Source organism: Podarcis erhardii (genome assembly GCF_964252035.2).
Source record: "Podarcis erhardii genome assembly, chromosome: 7".
Taxonomy (NCBI): domain Eukaryota; kingdom Metazoa; phylum Chordata; class Lepidosauria; order Squamata; family Lacertidae; genus Podarcis; species Podarcis erhardii.
The window spans coordinates 66,273,141-66,296,505 of NC_138511.1; the positions used below are offsets into that span (position 1 = coordinate 66,273,141).

At 43.4% G+C, this 23,365-nt stretch overlaps 1 protein-coding gene across 4 annotated transcripts; it reads right to left on the bottom strand.

Moving 5' to 3' along the window:
• Nucleotides 1-22,400, bottom strand: STMN1 (stathmin 1; the record flags this gene model as incomplete). 4 transcript variants are annotated; one of them, XM_081869505.1, is made up of 6 exons in its annotated part: nt 1-461; nt 1,140-1,331; nt 1,754-1,926; nt 2,778-2,842; nt 10,093-10,295; nt 22,255-22,394. In XM_081869505.1, the coding sequence occupies 4 exons, from the start codon at nt 2,788-2,790 to the stop codon at nt 390-392; spliced, it is 450 nt and encodes a 149-aa protein (XP_081725631.1). In that variant the 3' UTR covers nt 1-389. The 4 variants fall into 4 exon arrangements, with proteins under 4 accessions (XP_081725631.1, XP_081725630.1, XP_081725629.1 ...); XM_081869504.1 differs by lacking the exon at nt 10,093-10,295 and having other exon boundaries at nt 22,255-22,400; XM_081869503.1 differs by lacking the exons at nt 10,093-10,295; nt 22,255-22,394 and adding an exon at nt 5,189-5,568.
• Nucleotides 22,401-23,365: the final 965 nt, after the last annotated feature.

Sequence of the window (23,365 nt, forward strand, 5' to 3'; positions counted from 1 at the left end):
TAACAGCACTGTGCAGCTTTTATTAAGTCACTTGGTTACAGTAATATGTTTAAAACCGACAGATTCTGAAGTGTAACAGATTCAGTATGAGCATTACACTACATATTTCTTTCACAAATATGTCAGAGCTGAATACAGCACTAGCCATCAATCCAGGAACAAATGCACTGGAATAGAAGAAATGCAACAAGATAGCTACACTGGAAAGACAACATTTTAGAAAAAGAGTGAACATGAAAAGGGCTCCCCTCTAGCTCCCCAAAGCATGTGTACAGTTGGATCTAACTATACAGCTCTACATCAGTTTTCTAGAAACTTAACAAAAACACTGGCCAATACAGTCTTTGGATATTTAGACAAAGGGGAGAAAGTCAGTTTCCAGGATGAAGTCAGTCGCTTTCGTTGTCACCAGATTCTTTCCCCCCTTCCTTGTTCTTCCGTACTTCTTCAATATGCTTGTCCTGGTAAAGCAAGAGTTAAGATAGTGAGAGAGAACTTGGTTCTTCAGGGGTTTTACTGCTACCAAAACTGTTTTGTTTCTATAAACACAATGCAAAGTCTGGACTAAAATAAAACTTACAATTTGCAGTTTCTGCGGAGCATATCCTGGGGTTTTACAGTGATGCACTCAAGCAGATTGGCATCCTATAGTTTAATGACTTGAGAAGCATGGTTTTCATCCCAACAGGTTAACATTTAAGCTTCATGCAGCCAAAAAAAATCCACCCATCCAGTTTTTAAGTACCTCCAGCTCTGTGCAGTTCTCATTTATCAAAAGCATTCTTTAAACTCTACCACTAAATACCTATTCAACACAGTATTTAACACAGGGACAAAACAAAGAACTAACTGCAGCTATTTTGTTTTAGTTAAATGTTAGGGAAGTGGTTATCAGTAGAAACCTGCATGTGTTAACTGTCTATTTGTTGACTTGGTCTTACCTTATTGCTACTTAGGAAGTCCTGTGATTCCAATAGTTCATTCCCTCCAAAATTAAATAATTATGTACAAATTCTGAGCAGTTAGGTGTTAATTTTTATTTTTTAAACCAAAGTCTACTGTTCCTAGTTTGTAAATGTCACTGGTGGTCCAAGTTCATATTCCATTATTTCATAGAGAATATTAAATACCAGACTTACTTTCTCTCTCAAGCGCTCCAGTTTAGCAGCCATTTGTGCTTCTCTGTTCTCTTTGATAGCTTCCATTTTGTGGGTCAACTTTTCCTCTGCCATTTTGCTGAAGTTGTTATTTTCTTCAATTGCCTTCTGCAGCACCTCTTTCTCGTGCTCTCGTTTTTCAGCTAGCTGCTTCAACACTTCAGCTTCATGGGACTAGAATATAGATCCATTCCATGTTTAGTTGAGAGTAGTCTGTATGTAATTACAGTTGTTGGGCTGTGTTAAGTATCATCTGAGTCATTGATAGTGGCCTCAGTCTACTAGCAGCTAAGCTAGTTTCAAATCAGGGCACACATGGAATAGACAAGTGTGTCTCCCCTATTTGTCCTGGAATCTCTTTCTCCACTTCCAGTATACTTAAATTCAAACAGAACTGCAGCAATTCTATTTGAACTATTAATCTTTATCTAATCCTCAATTTATTATAACTATTAAGGTGCTGTAACATCCAGTTTGAGGCATTTTTCATGGGCTACAACATTCCTAATGGTAAATTCTATAAACTGGCTACCATTTCAAGTATACACTTGTGCACAATGTAGTGTAGTATTTAGAACTAGAAAAATAATGTTTACCTTGCGCCTTTCTTCTGCTGCTTCTAGCTTCCTTTGAATTTCTTCCAGTGAGAGATCTTTTTTCTTTGGAGGAGAGAGGGGAAACTCTGGAACAGCTTCTTTTGAAGGAGGGCCAAGTATCAATTCAAATGCCTGTCCAGAAGCACGTTTTTCTAGTTCTTTCACCTGAATGTCTAGAAGAGACATTGTAAGTAATAGTTAGTATCCTTGAGCCACATCATGCTAACACACACTTTTGCTTAAAGGTGCCCTCAAGCTCAAGGAAGCAAATCAAATTTCAAGTCTGCATTTGCAGTACAAACTTTATAACCTGTTTGACTAGTTAATTGAGGCTCCCACTTCCCTCCGCATCGTTAAGTGTTGTTTGAGTTCCCCGGGGGCCTATAATGGAATACAAAGTACCTCCACAAAGGCTTCCTTGAAAACAACAAATCCAGTTTAAAAGTGCCTAATGTTTTAATACAGGCATTTGCTAAATATTCACACTTAAGACCTGTACAGTTATCTTACCATCAATATTTGGGCACCTACAGCAAAATTTAGTTTCACACATAGTCAAACTACAATAAAAACACCATTTGAGGACAGTTATAGACATTTTAATAGTTGTCGCAGGATGTAGGTATGAACCTTAGTTATATCGCACCTGACAAGAACACTATCATTCAAGCCTAGACGTCATCTGTGCTTTTCAGTATGTGTAATATAGCTGTAACACTGGCAGGTTAATGCTGATGCGATTGAAAAAATTATAATGCGTTTTAATATACATTTTACTGATGTTTAAGTATTAAGTAACTTAGAATGCTTTTAATTTATTAAAAATGTATCTTGAGACATCATTACGTATATCTGGATAGCTCAGTTGGTAGAGCATGGTGCTGATAATGGTAAGGTTGCAGATTTGAGCCCTGTATGGGACAGCTGTATATTCCTTCATTGCAGGGGGTTGGACTAGATGATCAGATGATCCTCAGGGTACCATGATTCTAACACAAGTATTAGTAGATAAAGTAGCACTTACCAGAAGAAGCCATGGCTGAAGTAGATTCCAAAATAATTTGCTGCAGGAACTCCAATAGGTGAGCACTAAGAAGATGGAAACATTAGATAGATACATAAGTGTTAGGACCTGAACTTCTCTATTCAGTGTTTTCCTTCTACCAGTTTCTAGTCCTTATTTAGGTTTGGATGACATGCAAAATAACACATCTGGAAAAAAGAAACCAATCTGCTATACATAGTAAATATCTAGAATGATGTACTCTGAATTAAATTATGTCCTCAGATCAGCCCCACCCCCAACACTAAGGATCCACCATTGTTAACTCATATTATTCAAAACTGTATTAAAAGAAATTAATCAAGATGCTACAACACAATCTTGGTGCTTTACTGGAGTGAAGCAGACCAGTCTTACACTGCATTACCGATATACACAATAAAGCAGGGGCTGGTCCTGTGTCTCAAGCTAGGTGAATATGAATAGTTTTCAAATTACATGTGTCCATTTCAAACATCCTGTTATGTCTGGGATTAACAATTCTGTGCCCCAAGCTCTTACGTAGATAGTGGGCAACCAGAAGTGCAAGTATTTTGTAAGAAGGTACACCAGATTTTCCTACCAGCTAGTCAAATGAAGGCATCAAAGGCTAGATAGAATGCTAGAGTGCAGGCTGCTTGGGCACCAAGAAGTTTGATAACAGCACCTGAGAATTTTATTGCCTCCCCCTCCTCCAGCTATATCCAAGGGTACCTAAAAGTAAGACACTATGGTTTGAAATTTATTTCCAGCAACGAATACTAATCCACTGGGCAGATGTGCTCCATCTGTCCCTTCAATTTTGATTAAAAGCAATCAAAGCCTTACATATATGCTACCAGATTCACTAGAACCCTCCCTCAGGAGCCTCAGAAGGATGACATATTTCCTTTTTATCTGCTAGCCTAGGATTGGTATGCGCCATTGTTCTTGCTACCTCCAGACACAAAGGGTGGCTCACTGTAATCGAGATCTAGAACCGTTTGTGCTAAACCCAGTATTAACAAAGCAAGGCGGCATACATTAAATAAATCCGAGCCTTGCCCTAACCTCTTCTCTTCCGCCCCTGACCTCTTAAGATAATATCTAATTAAATGGAGCACAATGGCACCCATATGTATGTTTGTATTCCCAAACAAACAAAGCTCTTTTGCGGGGAGGAGGAGAAGAAATAAAACACGCACAATAGCAAAAAGCTGGGGTTTTTAAGGGGAACCTCTTCTGCAGTCAGGCTGAAAAACCAAAGGCTAGCAACAACGCCCAAGATCTGAAAGCAGGGGTGGGTGGTTTCGAAAAAAGCCCTCACTGGCTTTCTACTACATACTATGGGGCGGGACCAGGAGAAAATACTCACAGCCAATAAGGATCAGAGATAATGCAAGATAGTGGAAGGGGGAAAAGATGGGGGAGGGGGGAGAGAAAATGAAGAGCGGCGCCTGCCTCGAAGCCCCGCCCACCCCACGCGCCATTCTAGAACCGCACCGAATTCAAACAGCCCGAGAGAGCGCGCGCGCGCGCGCGCGCTTCCACCCTCAGCAAAAAAAAATAAAAAAAATTGAGGGGAGGCAGGGAAGAATCTGAGCTATAACGGTAACATCCGGGCACCTGCTGCTCGCGCGTTCCTCCACCCTCCCGTCTTCGGCGCGCCAAAACAATCCCGAGCGAGACGGCGTCACACACAAAAAAACCCGCCTCAGCCGCGAGCGCGCGGGCCGCTTGCCTCTTCGTCTATTTGGGCTCGGGGCTTCTTCTCGCTTTCCTCCCGCTGCACGCGGGGTCTCTTCTCTTTCCCGCCCCTCCCACCTTTTTCCTGTGTCACATTTTAACCCCTCACGCCGCCTGAGGAACGCGCCTGCCGCCCCCTCCCTTTAATCCCCGTCGGCGGGCGCGACAAGGTGGCGGCGGCGGTGGCAGCTTCGACAGCAACAGCGGCGCCGCCCCTTTCCCTCCAACAATAGACGGGCTACTGCTGTCAAGAAGAAAACCAGAGGAAGGGGGAAATGGGAGCGGGCGCCGCCAGTCCGTTCAGGAACTGGGGTGGGGGCGCGAGCGAACAATAGCCTCCGCGAGGAGAGCACGCGCCCCTTCTGCCTTCCTCGCTCGCGGTCCTTTGTCCCCCGCTCCTACCCGCTGGTCACCACCGAGCCACGCACTCGCTTAAAAAGCGGCAGCAGCCCATTCAGGTGACAAAGCAACGGAGCCGCCTGAGACAAAAGCGGATTTTTCAAAGACCCCGCCCGAGAAACCCCCTTCGCCCCTCTTCCCCGACAACGCACTCCGCTGCCGCCCCACTAAAAGAAGCCCCATTTGCCCCTCGCAGTGAAGGACCGACCGCTCGTTATCGCCGTTCCCGGCCCCGCCTCGGATTCAAACCAGCTTCTTAGGCAACCCACCTGCTCCTGTCACTGCGGCGGCTACACACAGACTCAGCTCCTAACCGCCCAGCGCTCCCCACAAAAGCGGCAAACAAAGGCACGTGACCTGCATCAGCCACGCCCCCTATTGGCCGAGAAAGGCGGCACGTGCCGCGCAGCAGGGAGGGGGAGAAAACGAGGGGAGCGTTCTCTTTCTCTCTAGCCCCTTCTATTTTGATGGCATGATGGGAAATGTAGTGCAGGGGAGTGTCTCTGGGTGTAATAAAAGTTTTTTGGGTTTTTTTAAGACGGGTGGATGGAGGCAATACAGTATATGGGAAATTGGCAGGCTCTTGGTTTCCTTCTCCAACTTCAGTGCAACCTTTGTGGGCGTCGCGGTCCATTCCTTGCCTGGGGCAACAGAAGAGTGTCGCTTTGTTCTCATTCTCCCTCCTGTCTCCACTGCTTACATGTCAATCATTTGACCTTAGACTAGACAAAAAATGCCCTCCCTCCGCAAAAAAACCGAGGTCTAATCACACTCCCTTCTACTCAAAAAGGCCTTGCAGCCCCTGCATGTGGCCCTTTAACTCTCAAGCAAGTTTCACTGAGCTCAATGTAGCTTACTCTAATAAGATGTTTATGTAAGTTTCAACTTTCAACTCATGCCTGAACATGCTTACCTGAATTCACTGGGTCTTGCACCACCATAAGACTGCAAGTGTGTAGTGTTAGGATTATAGTCCTAAGAACAAACTTAGTTGGTCTCTAAGGTGGTACTGGACAATTTTTTAATTTATTTTGAGGGCGTCATACCAACAATCACACCAGTCTTTAATTGAGCAGTTCCACCTCCTTTAGATGAAGTTATTTGGCACCTCACTTGATGATCAAGAGCTCATTTCGGTGGAATCTGGCCATATAACAGAATATAGGATGTCAAAATCTGCTAAAAGGAAAATGAGAAGGAAGCTTTAAAATGTGGGTGAGGAACTTGTGGCCCTCCAGATGTTGAACTTCAACCACTGTCAGCTTCAGCCAGCATAACCAATGGCCAGGGATGGTGGAACCCTGAGCCCAATGGCAACACCTGGAAGGCCACAGGTCACCTACACAGGTTTAAACAAAATGAAACCTCAAGATATACATGGCTTTATTGTTAGGGATTTTTTAAACACAAACATTAAAAGTACTTGCATTTCACATTTCTAACTCAAATGTAAAACTGGCATTGGCACGACATTGTAACTTGCAACGTATGTACACCATGGGATTAAGGCAGTGTAACTGTGAACAACAGCCAAAGGTCCTGTGCCATCTTAAATATTATTATGGTATAAACTCGGGGGGGGGGGTTCTGGGAAACTAAAACCTAGTTGCAAAAAGCTTGTGCCACAATACAGTGGTACCTCGGGTTACATATGCTTCAGGTTACAGACTCCGCTAACCCAGAAATAGTGCTTCAGGTTAAGAACTTTGCTTCAGGATGAGAACAGAAATCGTGGTCCGGCGGCGCAGCAGCAGCAGGAGGCCCCATTAGCTAAAGTGGTGCTTCAGGTTGCAGGTTAAGTACGGACCTCCGGAACGAATTAAGTACTTAACCCGAGGTACCACTGTACTGTAGATGCGTTAGTCTTTAAGATGACCCAGTACAGTACTCTAAGATGTCTGCATTCTGGTTAAATCGTTCCTACATCCCTTCTCTGGAACTGCAGTCCTGTGCAATATATAGCACATCTACCCTACATCTTTAAATTAAACCCATTTGGAAATTGTTTTAATTCACTGGTAGAACCCTAGCCATACACTATAGTTAGAAAAATAAGCATGTTCACACAGCTCAACCAATCCTGTTTCCTAGTGTAAGGAAACAAACCACAGAGTGGTTGGCTTAGTGTTAACATATGAACCAGCACTCATGGGTTCTTTTAATCACATACAAACGATGAGCAATCAAGGAGGTGGGGGGGGGAATCACAAGTGCTGGTTTGCATGTAACATTAAACCAGATGTGCCATGGTTTGCTTCTCTAGAAAGAGAGCAGCAAAGCAGAGTGCCCTTGAGCTGCACACACTGGCTAATTTCCCTAACCATGGTTCACAGCCAACATTATGTTTGAATGATGTCACTTTCACATCATTTGAACAAAGAAGTCGGATACACGTTAGCGCAGAAAGACTGCAGAGCCAATTCTAGCCCACTTCACGGAACTACAGTCCCCAGGATTCCTTACGAGAAATGGCAGTGAAACAGGCTTGAAGCTGATTTAAGTTTGTCACACAGCCAAGCCCCACAATCTACATTTAGTTTGGAAATAGCCATTTTCTGCTTTTTTAAAACCTACGAACAACATTCTGACCATTTTCCTGATTGACACTAAAGCAGCTTCTCCTGTGCTGTTTGTGTGCATGGGTTAACTGTATTCCCTGGGGAACCTCTGCCTCATTATTTTTCAGCAGGTGTCCTCGACATATTTGGAGGTCTGCAACAATAGGAAGTGAGTCTGTTTAGTCACACCCTGGAGGCTCTTTGCATATCGGCAGTTCCTCCATTTGGTACATTCTCTGATAGAAGTTCATAAATTACAGCTAATTCAGAGGAGCATTGTTAGAGTTCATTTACTAATGTTTGTAAAATGCTGGCAGATGCTTTAGTGGAAGCTGCTATAAAAATACTAATTATAAACTGGAAACCACTCACGTGTGTTACCATAAATTGTATGCTGTAACTTTAACGAGGATGAAATATACAAATTAGACATCAAATAATAAAATGCAACTGCTATATCAAAAATGTACAGTCCTCAACACATATTTTGTTAATCTGTTAACTGATTTATTTTTATCTTTTTTCTGGCAGAAAAGAGAGACAGACCATGATACATCCAGAATTAAGGCATGTTTAAATCCCATTGATTTCAGTGGGGGAAAGTTCTCATTAAACTCACTGTGGCTCTAACTTCTAAGTGTGCTCAGGATCAGTATATTTACTCCTTGCCTTCCCTCCAAGGAGCTTCAAGATGTACATGGTTGTTCCCCCTCCACTTTTTATCTTCAAAGCAGTCCCATGAGGTAATTAGGCAAAGAGACAGCAACTGACCCAAGGTTACCCAGTTAGCTTCATGGGGGTGGGGATTGGAATCCTGGTGTCTCAGGCATAGCTGTCAAATTTTCCCTTTTCTTACGAGGAATCCTATTCAGAATAAGGGAATTTCCCTTTTAAAAAGGAAAACGTTGACAACTATGGTCTCAGTTTGTAGTTTAGCACTACATGGTACCTATATCAAGGCCTGTGCAGAGCTTGTCTGAGGCCTGGGACAAGAGTCTTGTTAGAATAAAGTTATAAACTCAAACAAGTTTATAACTGGTCCCTGGTCCCATTTTTAAACATAGCACTGGGTGCTTGGGATTAATTCTGTTCACATGTAAATTTATCATGCTGCATACTTACCTAAACAGCAAGTCTATGCAGGTTACTCAGAAGTAAGTCCAACTATGCTCAGTGGAACTTATCCCAAGTAAGTGTTGCAAAGGATGCAGCCCCAATTCCCTGCCCCTTCTCAAGAGTTCAACATACAAACCATTCCAAACATCTCCTCTTTCTTCTCTGATTAGTTTTGTAGCCACAGGTGTGTGCGCCTTATCCCTGTTTATTGGTAGAATTAAAAGCATACTGGCAGTATCTTATCCAATTGCTTACTAAGGCCACATTATTATTATTTATTAAAAATACAAAAGGAAGACACAAAATACTAAATAAAATAAAAACAGAAGCAAAACAAACCAATAGCACCCCCCACTGACACATAGAATGTTAATCAGCCTAACACCTGGTTGAAGAGAAATGTTTTCACCTGACACCTAAAGGTATGTACTGAAGGTGCTGGGGAGAGCATTTCACAAATGGGGAGCCACTGTCTCTGTTATGTGGTGATGATTCCTCAACCCATTAAATCCCATTTTGAGACCATTTCTGGCTATTGGCTTGCCTCTGTCCCATCCCAAATGCCATAACTATCTGAAATAAATCATGTTTCAATTCATCTCAATATTGTAGGAGGTTGCTTTCTGCTGGGGTGACAATTTGCAGGAAAAAATCCTACTAATATGCCACTATGCCTTAAGAAGCAGCATCATAAGCAAGAATTCACAGGTGAAAACTTTGCAGCACAGAGATAAGCTGAAACACTGGTTAATGCCTGTAGGGTTAAAGAGCTTTTAAATACATAGTTAAAGGTTGGTTTACAAATCTGACAACCTTATGGCTTCTAATTGTCTCAAAACAATAGTCTCTCCCCCCCCCCCAATCTACCAGGCTTGACAAAATGATCAGAGACAAAGCACTAGTTGCTGAACACTCCCTTTAGAGCACTCGGGACAAATGTCCCATTTATTCAGTAGGTGGCTGGGCTGGATCCACAATTCACATAAGCCAAATGCTTGAACTGAAGCCCATTTAGTGCTGTCTGGGCTGTGGAATGGTAAGAGGACCGTAGATAAAGCATATACATAAATCATCTGTATGGGTTTTTATTGTTAAGCGATTCTGCCTTTTTCTCCATCTGTCCCCATCTCAAATATTGAATATATCTACCTACCTAAACACATGAGTGTGCACACTCAGGCACAGCACTCTCAAAGGTTTGGTTTCCTACTGGTAATGGATGGGTTTTTATGACCTTTTCATTTAAATCACAGTAGAAATCAATATACATGTCAAGGACAAATGACCATGGACTAACTGCACCAGTGGTGATAAAACCAAGCCCTTATTTTCTGAGCTCTTGCCTTACATTACCCATGAACTAAGCTATATCAAGAGGACCCTGATGTGTTACGTATCTCTACTTTTAAAAAGCACAACGATTTCTGCATATGAATTTCTAGATTAGAGTGGGTTAATATTGTGACAAGCAACAATAGATCCTTCAAAACACACATTACCTTAAAGCTGGGTTGTTTTTTCTCCTCCCAATCGGATGTCTGTTTCCATGGAAACAAGCATCCGGCAGCCAAACATGGGTAGATTTTTCAGACTGAATAATCAGCAGTAGATGTTTTTTTCAAGCAGATGTTTACAACCCGAAAGACTCCGCGGTATTTTTGATGTGGTTCAGCTTCTTGACCCCTTGATGAAGATTTCTATGCTAGTAATAACCATAATTAATTAAGTTCTGTGGTGTTTAACGTGCTGTGTTTGCAGTACAAACCCTCCCTAGTTCTACATGTTGTTCGTCGTTCTAAACCAGCCTTCCCCAACTGGGGCTGATGGGAGTTGAAGTCCAAAATATGGGGGAGCACCAGGTTGGAAATGGGTGTTCTAAACATTCTGCTAAAGCAGGAATGGGAAATCTGGGGCCACCGAGATGTTGTTGGACTAGAACTCTTAACTTTAACCACTGGTTGTGCCAGTTGAGGCTCATGGGAATGGAATCCAACAACATCTGCAGGGCTACACATTCCCCAACTCTCATCTATGAAAACAGCCGAGGGATTTTTAAAAAGAACTTTTAGCATTAAAAAGTTTTCAGCACCAGTCAAAAAACACAGAGAGGGAGCTTATAGGATCTTTGGGAACTGAGCTCCATAACTGCAGTGGCACCACTGACATCACCCTATCATTTGATACCCTTTAAATCAGCTTTTGCCAACCTGGTGCAACCCCCATCAACCCTTAGGCCCCTTGACTGCAACAGCATCTGTAGGACCACAGGTTCTCTATCTCTGGCCTATTGCTTGTCAGTTATTCCAGTGCCCTGACATTCATTGGCCTGCACAATGTCCCTAAAAGCTACATGAGGCAAACGATCTAGAGACTTACTTTTCCTGACTGCAAATTATAGGAAGCGAACTAGAATAACCTTGCAGGACCAGAGCTTTACTGTTCCCCAGTGGCACAGGCTACAGCCCTGTATCCTACCTCTATTTTAGGTATGGGTGAATCAGTCCATTTCAGTTTCTCATCTGTCCAATCTTAAGTTCAGTTGTTCATATTTCCACATCAGTTTGCACTTTAAATAAAATTCTGGTGAAAATTCATCAGCGTTTTAGTGCAGGTTTTTCTTACTATACATGTTTGAGTACAATTTTGCTAAATATGCACATTTTGAAAGCAATTTTCCCTATAATAATGCATTTTGTATGTTATTTTCACTAATATGTGCATTTTTATTCATACTTTACCCCAGTTTGTGTACTTTTAAAGACATCAGTTGGCTAGAGAAAAACATGGCAAAATTTGGAGAAGTATGAATTTTGAAGAATGATTGTCTTTCAGTTTTCATATTTTGGAAATTGCAAATTAGGTAGACTTGCCTTTAAATGTGAACTGAATCACATTTCTCCCCCATACCCAACTCAACAGATGTTGAATAAAATATAGATTTAGATTTCTTTCTTTTGACCCATCTGGGAAAATTATAAAGTTTGGAGGCATCAAGAAGACCCTCACAACTTCTAGTGACCGTTTAACTAACTAACTAACTAACTCTCTCTCTCTCTCTCTCTCTCTCTATATATATATATATATTCAGATAGTCTAGAATTAAAATTGCATTATTATTAATTGTGAAGTGGATGAACAAGACAGGAGGGGGTGCAAATAACCAAAATACCCCTTCAACTGCATTGTCCAATAGCAAGTGAGATAATTATGCAGCTCACAGAGAAGCAGAACACAGAAGGGCTTTTATTTTTGATCAAGGTAAAAATATCTATAGAGAACAAAATTAATCTGTGAGTGAGAGGAGGGTGTGCATGTGTGAGAGACAGAGAAAATGTGCAAAGCTGTTTAAGCATCCAAGCTGCATTCTTCCTACCAGCAGTAAACCTGTGTCTAGTCTTTTTGATATTGCAAGCCATATATTCAAATAGATTTAATATTAGATTTGCCAAGTCAGAACCATCCTAGACCCTGAGATTTCAGAGCCCAAACCTGAGACCTAAGGGTGGCCCCTGGTGATGACACAGGGGCAGGCCCTGGATATAGAGGTGGTTGTTGTTATATTTTCTATACCATCGAAAGAGCACAGGGTGGTTTACAATACAATATAAAAAAACCAAAATGCATACCATAGTAACAAACAAAAACAATAACTCCCCCCCATACAGTTTCAAAGCAATAGCTGGCATCAGGTCCATACAGATGTGAGAGCAGCCGGGTACACATACCCCAGGCCTCAGAGGGCTAAGCTGGCTAGGGGTGGTGCTTAAGGACCTGCCAAACTTACGCTGTCTTGCCAACAACAAGACTCCCACCCTGGGCCTCAGACAAGCTCTGCACTAGCCTGGCAGGCAGCTCTCCTGCCAGCAAAACAGTGGGCGAAGGCAACAGGCCAACAGCTGTGGCAGGTGGCCTGAGGCCAAAGCATTGATCTGCCGCACCACCTGCTCTGCCACCTGAAGCAAGGGGCTCCCTTTGTTACCGTTATCAACTCGTACCCTCTTTATGGGGCTGACATAGGAATAGCAGAGATAGCTGCCCCGACAGATCGAGTTGGGCCTAAAAACCGAGACTTCGTGCTTGTGCAGATTGTAAAAAATGGCTGAACCTTCACTTTAGCACTTTGAACTAGTTCTAATCCACCACCAGCAGTGTCATGTTTACATGTGATGTGTATGTGTTTGATAGAGAGCAGGGTGCGCATAGTTTAATTATGACAAGATGTGGGGACGGCCACCAACTCGGCTTTAAAAGGGGATTAGTCAGCTTTGTGGAGTATAAGACTATCAGCGGCCTCTAGGCATGATAGTTCATATGCTATCTTTGAATGCCAGTCACTTGGAAACAACAGCCAGATGCTCTCACATCCTGCTTGTGGGCTTCCCATAGGCACTTGCTTGGCTACTGTGGGATGCAGAGATGCTGGGCTAGATGGGCCTCTGGCCTGATCCAGCAGGGGTCTTCTTATGCTCATAATTACTGAAAACCCTGGGAGAGAGGCGGTGCACGTCCCACACAGGACGAAAAATACAAACAGGAAATAGTTGGGTCTTGAGATGGAAGGGCATTAATTCTCACTACACCCCTTCCCCTACCCCTTCTAAAAGGGCTTTGTGGCAGTGTCTTTGCTTGAGTGGTATTGATGGGGACTGCTCAGCTACCCAAAAGTGGATTAAATCTGTGAAGGATGTCATGGTAACACAGTATGGGCATGAAGCGGGAAAGCTGCAGGGCTGGTGTTAGGGGCAGCATAACCTAGAAACAGCCAAGGCTCCTTCCTCATCAAAAGAGGCTCTGCAGCCTTGCTGTTTTCCCCGTCTCCTTTGCTGCCACTTCTTGCTCACCTCACCTGCCCTCTCTAAGTAAATGAGCAGTGACAGGAGTGAGAAGGATCAGCAGCCTCTGCTTGCCTCCCCCACCATCCTGGGCCCACAGAAAGAGGGCAATTAGTGGAGGAGGAGCCTATTCAGGGAGGGGGACACAAATGGTATCCTCCTCAAGGTTACTCCCCACCCCAATCTGGAACCAGCACTGGTGGCTTGTGTACTTATGATCAGCAATGTGGCAGGAATGGTATTTGGACCAGTAATGTTTGTATAACTGCTTTGCAGTCACTACTGACTGGAACAACCTTGTTAGCTGGAGGAAGACGCTGCCTTTCCCCAAAACCACATATACATGGTTTAAGCCCCAGGAAAATGCCTGATCCATGAACTGGAAGCATCTTATTGATGGAAGATTCCTGGATCTTACGCAACAAATGAGTAACAACCATGCAATCGACTGAATGTCTGGGAAGGACAGTAGGTGTTTAAAGTGGCATCACAGTCTCCAACAACCTCCACTTTGTGACATACGGTACTTTTGCTAAACACACATTGATGCAGAGTCATTGTAAAGTAGTAGTTAAGAGTGTCAGACTAGCACCTGGGACACCAGGGTTCATATCCTCAGTCTGCCATCAAGCTTGCTGGGTGACTTTGGACCCGTCTCAGTGTCTCAGCCTAACCTGCTCCACAGAGTTGTTTCTTGGAGGAAAGGCAGGATAGAAATGTAATAAATACATCAACAGTATTTGAATAGTAAGAACAGGGGTGGGAAACAGCCCACAATAGTTAAATCAGGGATGGGAAACAAAAGACTGTTCAGGCCTCTCTGTTTGGCCCCCAGGACACCCGAAGAGCCACAACTTTTCCCCAGGCCTCCCCCTAGGCCAATATGGAGTAAAATGCAAATATCCAAACATATTATTTCTTATATTTTTTATTCAAAGTCATTAGAAACACAGTTCCTCAAGGTGTTGCGGCTTACACCTCTTCCTTAGAGATATCTCGCCATTCTTGAGCAAGCTTTGCTACTTGTGCATTGCCAAAGAAGAGGAAATAAATCACCAGAAAACAAGACAAAGGAAGACACAGGTTTGCATAAGTTATTTTCACCAATATATTCACTTTTATGCATGCTTTCCTCTAATATAAAACCTTTGTTGTAAACAGTTTAGTTGGAGAACAGTATCACAAAATTAAGAGAAGTGCTAATTTCAGAGGATGGTGTGTTTAGGTTTTCACATTGTCTTGGGAAGTGTGAATTATGTAAGTTCACCTTTAATTGAGAACTGAATTGAATTTCTTCCCCAACCTTAGCTTAGAGGTGTGGGAGGGGGCTGGAAGAGCTCAATGAACTATTGGCCTGAATTCGCATAAGGCAATTTTGTATGTTTGTAAGAGCTTAGTGCTCTTAAGGGTCTGTCTTAGATCCCCCTGTTCTAAGTGCCTGTTTCCCCATGCCAAATTGAATTAATCTGTATAAAAGCCAGCCCCCTATCCACATATAGCATATATTCGCTTCTGTGCTTTGTCGCAGCAATGGCTGAAGGAAAAAATGCAGCTTGTAGGGCAGCTGTTCAGGGACATATCAGTCCCTTAAGAAGAAGATTTATGTAATCACAGAACCTTCCCAGATTCATAGAGGACCACCTCCTGCTTCTGCCATATATGGTGTGCTTATGTAAACCCCAACATTTGCTTGACTGTTATGTTCAGGACGCCTATATTAAAAATGGATAGCTGCTTCTCCCCCAGTCTTCAGATCACCTCTGCCTTTGCCTCCATGTATTATTGCCTCCATGGAGTCCCCTGAAATTTCTAGGCCAAGTGTAGAAAACAACTGTTTGGGGTCCCAAAATAACCAATCTGCTCACTGTGCACCAGGCTTCTGCTCTCTAATAACCAAACAGCTGCTGTGAGGAGGGGGATTTCTCCCCCCCTCAGCCTGCATCATAGCTGACATGAAATGCACTAATTGGATTTCAAAAGTGTCAGGAACAGCTCCCTCACCTTGGATCTAGAGCAAAGACAATGTGATTCTTGACAACCCGCAGCATAGCGATGCAATGCGGAAGAACCATAAAATATTCAACACATACAGAAAAAAGAGAGTGTGTGTTCCAATCAGATATTTGCTTTTGCTCTTTGAAACTGAAATAGAATGAACTAAAAGCATTGGGTGAAGCACTAATTATTCCCCAGTCTCTAATTAGTCTTTGGGATTCAACAAAGTAGGCTCAGGCATAACAGAAGCAGCAATATCCTTTGTATTATTAACACCAGCTTGCGATGAGATGGTTAAACGTACACCTATGATACAAGAAACCAGGGCCTCAGTGGGAGGAGTTCTTACATGGAATCCCTCTTAGGTGGCTTGTCCTTTGTAAGCAAGATCATTTGCAGTATTGATCGGTGGTGGTGGGAATTAGCTACCGATCCTGCTGCTTTGATTAAAACGAGAAACCATAAACTGCTTGGCTTCTGATTAGCAAAGCAGTTGTTCGGGAGGTCAAAACCCTGCAAACAGACCACAGCATCCATCTCTTACTATGAGTAAGCCATTCACTGCATGACAGAAATATACTGCTAACAAGAGCCATTGAGTGAAAGGTAATGGGGCAACAAAGAAAAATAAGAAGTACAAAATGAGCTGGATCTTGCAGACAAAAAGTCACTCTGTAAACTCAGGCTTGTATTCAGTGAAGTTCTACTCAGAGCAGACCTACTGCATTTAATAGATCCAACTTAGCATTGCCCATTAACTTCAATGGGTCTACTGTGAGTAGGAATAACACTGGACACAGCATTCAGTTCTAGGATATAAAATGTATGCTATATAAGTCTTTTTTAAGTGCCGCAGTTATCAGGCTATACACATAAGATTTTGGGATAGAAACAACAACGGGTGCTCCCTATTTTTAAAAACATAAAAATTGCTGTTACAGTGGTACCTCAGGTTAAGTACTTAATTCGTTCCGGAGGTCCATACTTAACCTGAAACTGTTCTTAACCTGAAACACCACTTTACCTAATGGGTCCTCCTGCTGCTGCCGTGCTGCCGGAGCCCGATTTCTGTTCTCATCCTGAAGCAAAGTTCTTAACCTGAAGCACTATTTCTGGGTTAGCGGAGTCTGTAACCTGAGGTATATGTAACCTGAAGCGTATGTAACCTGAAGCGTATGTAACCTGAGGTATCACTGTACTGCAATCTGTCCCTAAAATAAGTTCTTGGTGGCTTGAAGCAGAGGTGGATTTAGGGGAGCGCAACTGGTTCGGGCAAACTAGGTGCAGAGCCTCAGGGACACTGCAGTGGGCACTGCAACTATGATTTCAAATGGAGCACAAGGGGGGCGTCGGATTCTGGTGTTGCCCAGGATGCCGCTTAAATCTGAGCCCCAAAGTCCACCATTGCTTAAAAATGCTTCCTTAATGGTTCTTGGTACCCAGTTGCTACTGGCTAGCTGCTGGACATCCCTATCAGACAGGATGTGAACTAAGGGTATGTTCACATTAGCAATTTGAAACTGTGAGGTGGTTTGCCTTCTGCTGTATTTTTGACATCGCTTTCTCCTGATGCTGTTCACACCAGAGTGGGGATGTCCTCACCTGAGGATTTCTTTCCCTGTGCTGAACCCCAATTCAATTATGCTTTCATCTGTACATGTGCTGTCATTTGTGCATGTGCAAAAGCTGCCTGAACTATTCTCACCGCAATGGAGCCATGACTTTGGTTTTTGAATCACATGGAAGTTTTAAAATATATCTATCTCTCTCTATATATATCTATATCTATATCTATATAGATATATAGATATATAGATATATAGATATATAGGTTTTGGTGTCCTCGGGTGTCTTCCCGTGTAAAAGTTGGGGTGACAACTTTTGGGGTGACACGGGAAGACACCCGAGGACACCAAAACCTGCATTCCTGTACCCGTGAAAATCTACGAAAGCAAATAGATATATAGATATATAGATATATAGATATATAGATATATAGATATTTAAAGAGTGCAGCACAGAGGAATATTTCTCTTAAAGCCACTAGATTCAGATGGATTGTGGTTAACGGCGTGTGATTGTGGTTAACCTCGATTAAAAAAACAGTGGTGGGAGCATGCTGGAGCTGCAGTAAACAATAATTAGAACATACTCTAAGACTAGCTGCTCTGTGTAGGTATGGCAAGAAAGCTGGGAATTGGCATGTAGCCAGATAAAGAAAGGAGAGTTTGGGTTATGCAGTTGGCTTTGTGGCTTCCAGGGTGTGCCATTTCCTTTTGGAGAAATCTATAAAGCATCAAGATGGCTTCAGCTGTACTCTCCTATGCTCAATTTGCATAATGCAAATAAGGAAATGTTGTGGGGGAGGAAAACACCCTGTAAATCTCCAATACTTTCTTACAGGGAAACTGTACTTGAAAATTCCTACCACTGAGGAAAATAGAAAACTTCAGCTGTATGTTACAGCCTGTGGTGTTGAAGGTTAGTGGGCTAAAATAAAAGCCCCTTTTCTTTTCTTTTTATCTCAACGTGATGTTCTCTATTAACCCTACACAGCTTACCTCCTGGCAGAGTTAGGGCTGCAGCGATGTGTGCTCATTACATTAGTGATCTAAGCTTTATATGTTTTGGGTCTGCTGTATCTCTGGGAACACCTCTTCCTTTACCAGTCTTCCAGTTTTTAAGATCTCATTGGGAGGCTCTGTTATGTGAAGACTTCACAGAGAAAGAGAGAGAAAGAGGGAGACTGAACGGTCTCTCACTTTCACTTTTTGTTTTCAGCAGGGTGAACTCTGAGGGCAGGGGAGAAAACTCAGCAACAATGGCCCTTTAAAACAGGGGTGGGGGACCGTATTTGGCCCCTGGGTCAGGTCCTTATTTCTCTCAGTTTCCTTTGGGCCAGGTCTGATGTCACAGTGATGTCACGTGACCTGTTTTTGCCAGGTCAGCTGATTGTCAGATCTTGCATTGTGCTGTGCAAGTCAGTCACATCTTAACTGCAGCTGACATCATGTAAGAACATAAGAATTTGCATTATACTGAGTTAAATCATTGGTCCATATAGCTCAGTATTGGCTGCACTATTCTTCAACTTTGGGTCCCAAGATATTGTTGAATACAACTCCCATATTCCCCAGCCCATGGCAGGGATGATGGGAATTGTAGCCCAACAACATCTGGGGATCCAAGCTTATAGAACAACAGTGTTTCACTGAGAATTTCTCCTAATATAGACTCTTCCATGCAATTTCCCCTGACACAGCCTTTTTTCAAAGCAATTGCCCGATATGTTGCTTTTATGTATTTTCCACAAATTTATGAATTATGTACACTTTACCCCAATGTATGTATTTTTATATACATTACTTTGTTGGAGAACTACACTGCAAAATTTGGAGAAGAGTGAATTTCAAAGGATGGCTGTGTTTCAGTTGCTTACTGTTTCGGGAAGGGCAAAATAGGTAGGTTCACCTTTAAATGGGACCAAAATCAAATTTATCCACCATCCCTAACAGAGGTAAGTCTGTGGGTGGAGACTAAAATTCTCCTATGAACGCCTTCTCATTGCAGTGTCAGAAAGCTCTGCTGCCAAAGCTCCTCCCAACAATGCTCCCGCAGTAGTAGCAGCTGAAAAAAGATGAGTGCAGATCAGGGCAGGCCTTGGATCTTTCAAACAAGGAAGACAAGCTGTGCTAGTCTTGGACCTGGTGCCATTATATTCCCAATAACTGCAATCTATTAAGGTAGGTGTGGGTGTAAAGCAGAATATAAGTATTTTAACCAAATATAAAATCAAGGCATCAAGGCTCTTATTCACATAGTTAAGGAAAGCATTAGAACAAGCACAGTATCATCTGTATTAAAAATGTATCCATATACAAAAAGGAGAAATGTCATATCTATAATTCCTTTATCAGCAGCTACAAATCTTCATGCTACAGATTTGTCCTTTTTTGCAGCATCAAATAAACTGTCCAGAAATTTCAGTTATTTTCAAGGGGACCGCATAGCACTAAATGAATACAAGGCCTTCATTTTAACAAAAAGCAGATTTCTTTCTTCCCTAGATAGTGCCTCCAAACAGGTTTTTTTATTATTTTTGGAGCCTGTTAAACACACTCAACTGTCCCTTCCCCAGCTCTTTTCTGTATAGATAACCTCTTCTAAGAGTCACACATTTACAGCTCCAATAACGATTTTTATTCTTTTAAACTACCCTCTCCACCAATTAAAAGCTGCTTCAGAATGTGCTGGTGTTGCAGTCTCCACAATAAATCCATTTCTGTATAGCCATCATTTCCACCCTATCTTCTTTTATCTCCATTTCTCATCGCATGGGAAGAAGATATGCAGGGGCGCTTCTGGCCTGTGCCAGTAAGGAGGGCTTTTAGCATCTCTGTTGGAGGCATCGTCTAATCTAATGCATCATTATAACAAACGCAGCTGGGGAACGCTAATGCTTGCATATTGTGCACCACACAGTACTTTGTTCTTCTTGTTTTGTGTTGCATCCCACAGACAAAATAGCACTGGAATATTGTTAGCGGCCAGGTGAGTTAGCTTCGAGACTCACCTCTTGAATTCACATTGATCGCTCCTCACAAACATGTGCTCTTCTGCAGTTGCAGGCACTGACACATGTGAAGGGCCTTAGCTCAGTGGTGGAGCAACTGCCTTGCATGCAGAAAAGCCCAGTTCAATTTCCAACTGGGAGAGACCCTGTGTCTAAAATCCTGCAGAGCTGCTGCCTGGTGTAGTGTAGTGGGGGAGGGGCAAAGGGGGTCGTGGCCCCAGTTGCAGAATTCTGAGGGGGTGCAACCTGGCGTCCCCATGACAGGCTCCTTCACTGAGGCCACATGACTGCTGCCTTCCAGAGCTGTGGGAAGGCGAGCCATGCCCAGGCTGGGCCTTTAGGGCTATGGCAGCATCTCCTTCTTTTCATGATCGACGAAGGCATACCTACCCCTAGGTAGAACTCCCACTGACCGGAGTCTGGGCTTTCCCCAGCCTGCATTGGTCCTACCCTGGGGCTTCCCACCTGACATGTGCCCCTGGGCGAGGGAGCATGCCCCAGTGGAGAGCTGCCCACTCACCCAGGACCCACTGGTGCACACCCTCATGCTGTGGGGCCAAGGAGAGGCGACGGAAGAAGGGCTGCACTTGGTGTCTTAGCCTGCTCTCTGCCACCTTCCTCCTAGGCCTGCTGCAGCTGCAGCTTTGGTGTTGCTGGGACACTGCCAAGCCTGTCAAGGAGTGCCAGCCACTGGTCCGGGAGCTCGCCAAGCTGAGAGGACAAACGCAAAGACTGACGAGCAGGCAACCTTCATGAGGAGCGGCCACTGCAGGGGTGCAGCAAAGTCTGCCTGTTGCCTCCCATATGGCACCCACAAGGAGGTTGTGGGGGGGAATCCTTGCCTTGCCCTGGGCACTGCTAGTGCATGTTACGCCACTGCTGCTGCCCATCAGTATAAACAGTAATGAGCTGGATAGGTCAATGGTCTGAGTCAGTATAAGGCAGCTTCCTCTGTTCCTATGATGCCTTGGTCCAGGCATGGCCAAACTTGGCCCTCTGGATGTTTTGGGACTACAACTCCCATCATCCCTAGCTAACAGGACCAGTGGCCAGGGATGATGGGAACTGTAGTCCCAAAACATCTGGAGGGCCAAGTTTGGCCATGCCTGCCTTAGTCCATAGGTGAAGTCTTTAACATGTGCATATGTAGGTTGAACTAACAGTGATAATGGCTCAACCGGATTTGTGGTGGTGGTCTTGACTGTGGCAACCAAATAAGATGATTTTTTTTTTTAGATGAGCCAATAAAATGTAGTAAGTGGATTCCAAAGTCTTAGCTAGAAATGTCTGATGTGGTATCATAAAGGCAATGTGGGGGAAGTATGGATGAGTGAAAGAAGAATAGTTAGACCTTTAATACAGGTACTCTAATATATTTACAGTTATTTAATTGTTAACAATTAGAAACGGAAAACCAGGTAGCATTCCATCTGTTTCTAATTAGTAACAGAAGAATTGGTTATTGTTAAAAGGAAGAAATCAAACGCAATGATACCAAATGAGTAATACCTACTGCAGTACTTTGTGGGAAAGTAGGAGATATTACTGAATCACTGGAATTCATATTGTTATAAAATATTTTCAACTTCTTCTTCTTCTTCCCCTTCTTCAAAATTACCCCAAGGTCCCAGAGCAGGTTACAACAATTAAAACACAACATTAAAAACAGGGTTTTTGATTTTTTGCTATCCCTTAAGTATTCCTTTATTTTATGTGTTTCTTTGTGTTATCTGTAAACAGCAGCGTTTTAAAAACGGACCCATACTCATCTGGGTCTTTTCATTGCTCAAGCAACTGTCGCAGACACCATACATCCTGAAAGTGTGATCGCATATATAGGGTTGCCATATTTTGAAGAGCAAAAAAAGAGGACACATTTGCCGGCACCTGGGGTGGGAAGGAGGTGCAGGAGCAGGCACATTCTACAATGTCCCTTCATAATATAAAAAAACAAGGACCTGCTCCTTTCCTGCATCATGTAAAACTCACACAATATATACCGTATGTTTTGCACTTGGTCATCTAGTACTGTGTATGCAAAATAAAAAGTAGCCCACTCACACACACATGCCCCCAGACATTTTGGAAAATTCAAAAAATCCACCCAGATAGAAATTTTACTCCTGAAAAAGAGGACATGTCCTGGAAAAAAAGAGGACGATGGCAACCCCCTGTTATAACATCATGAGCACAAATAATAATGAACACTCAATAAAAAGGACGTTTGGAGGAGCCCAGTACGAAGGGGTTTGTTGTCTTACCAGAATATGAAACAGCTGGCCACAATAGGGTACATGTTAATCCTTTTGGCTTACACATTCAGCAGGAGGAAACTGATACCTGGCACTGTCCGTTTGGGGCCATCCCATGCCATCTGATCTGCTGGGCACAGTGTTCCGCTACCATCTTTCAGCCTCCTCCCCTGCATCTGCTGTCTGTCTCTATGGCAACAGGGGCAAAGGCCTCATCCACTGGGCTCTGCAGCTAGGCCTCAGCCTCCAACTTGCACAATGTTTTCCTCTCAGATCAGCTTTTGCTAGTCTCTTATCAGCAGATGGCCAGAAGCAGAGCAGGTCACTTTATGGAGTGCCTAGTCTAATTTCCATTTAAAAAAAAAAAAGCAAAGGGGAGGGAGATTAAAATGAAGGGACTTCCTTTTCCTCGCTGCCTATAATTTGACAGTGCTGGTCTAATCCATGTGCTGACCCAACTGAAGTCGCGGTCAGCCAGGAATTGAAATGCTGGCCTCCTCATCCTGGCCCAATCACCTTGTTTTGCTCAAAGATACAGTCAGGGAGGCACAATGGAGCTGTTCAAAATGTTTGCTGAACAGGAATGGGGATTTTTCAAGGGGCTGAGCTGTACTGCTGCCAGGAAGTAGAAAGGAATCACTTCCAGCGGAAACTAATTGCAGGGTTGTTCCATGACGTTTTGCTGCCAGGAAGAGAAGGACAATAAGGCAGCTCCCTCCCATTCACTCATCAAAAGCTGGACAGGCTAGTTAAGACAACACTCCACTAGCTTAGGTGGTGCATGGCCGCTCATATGACTTACTTGTTTTATTTATAGTGCCCTACAAATTTCTGCCACTTTCTTCCAGTACCTTCAAACAATTTGCCACTGGTCCCTGCCTCTCACCACCTGCCGCTGAGGCAGATGCCTCATTCTGCCTAATGGTAGGCAGAATGTTGCTAGTTACTAGTTGTGAAATAATCTGGGAGACTGAGGGTCACTCTCGAAGCAGCACTAAGTCACATGTTCTGTCAGCACAAGGATGTTACCTTGTGCAATGGAGCTGTCTCCCCTCTTCTCTCACCACATGTGCCCCTAAATCTGTTATGGGGGATAGGGCACAATGTGCATTAGAGTTTG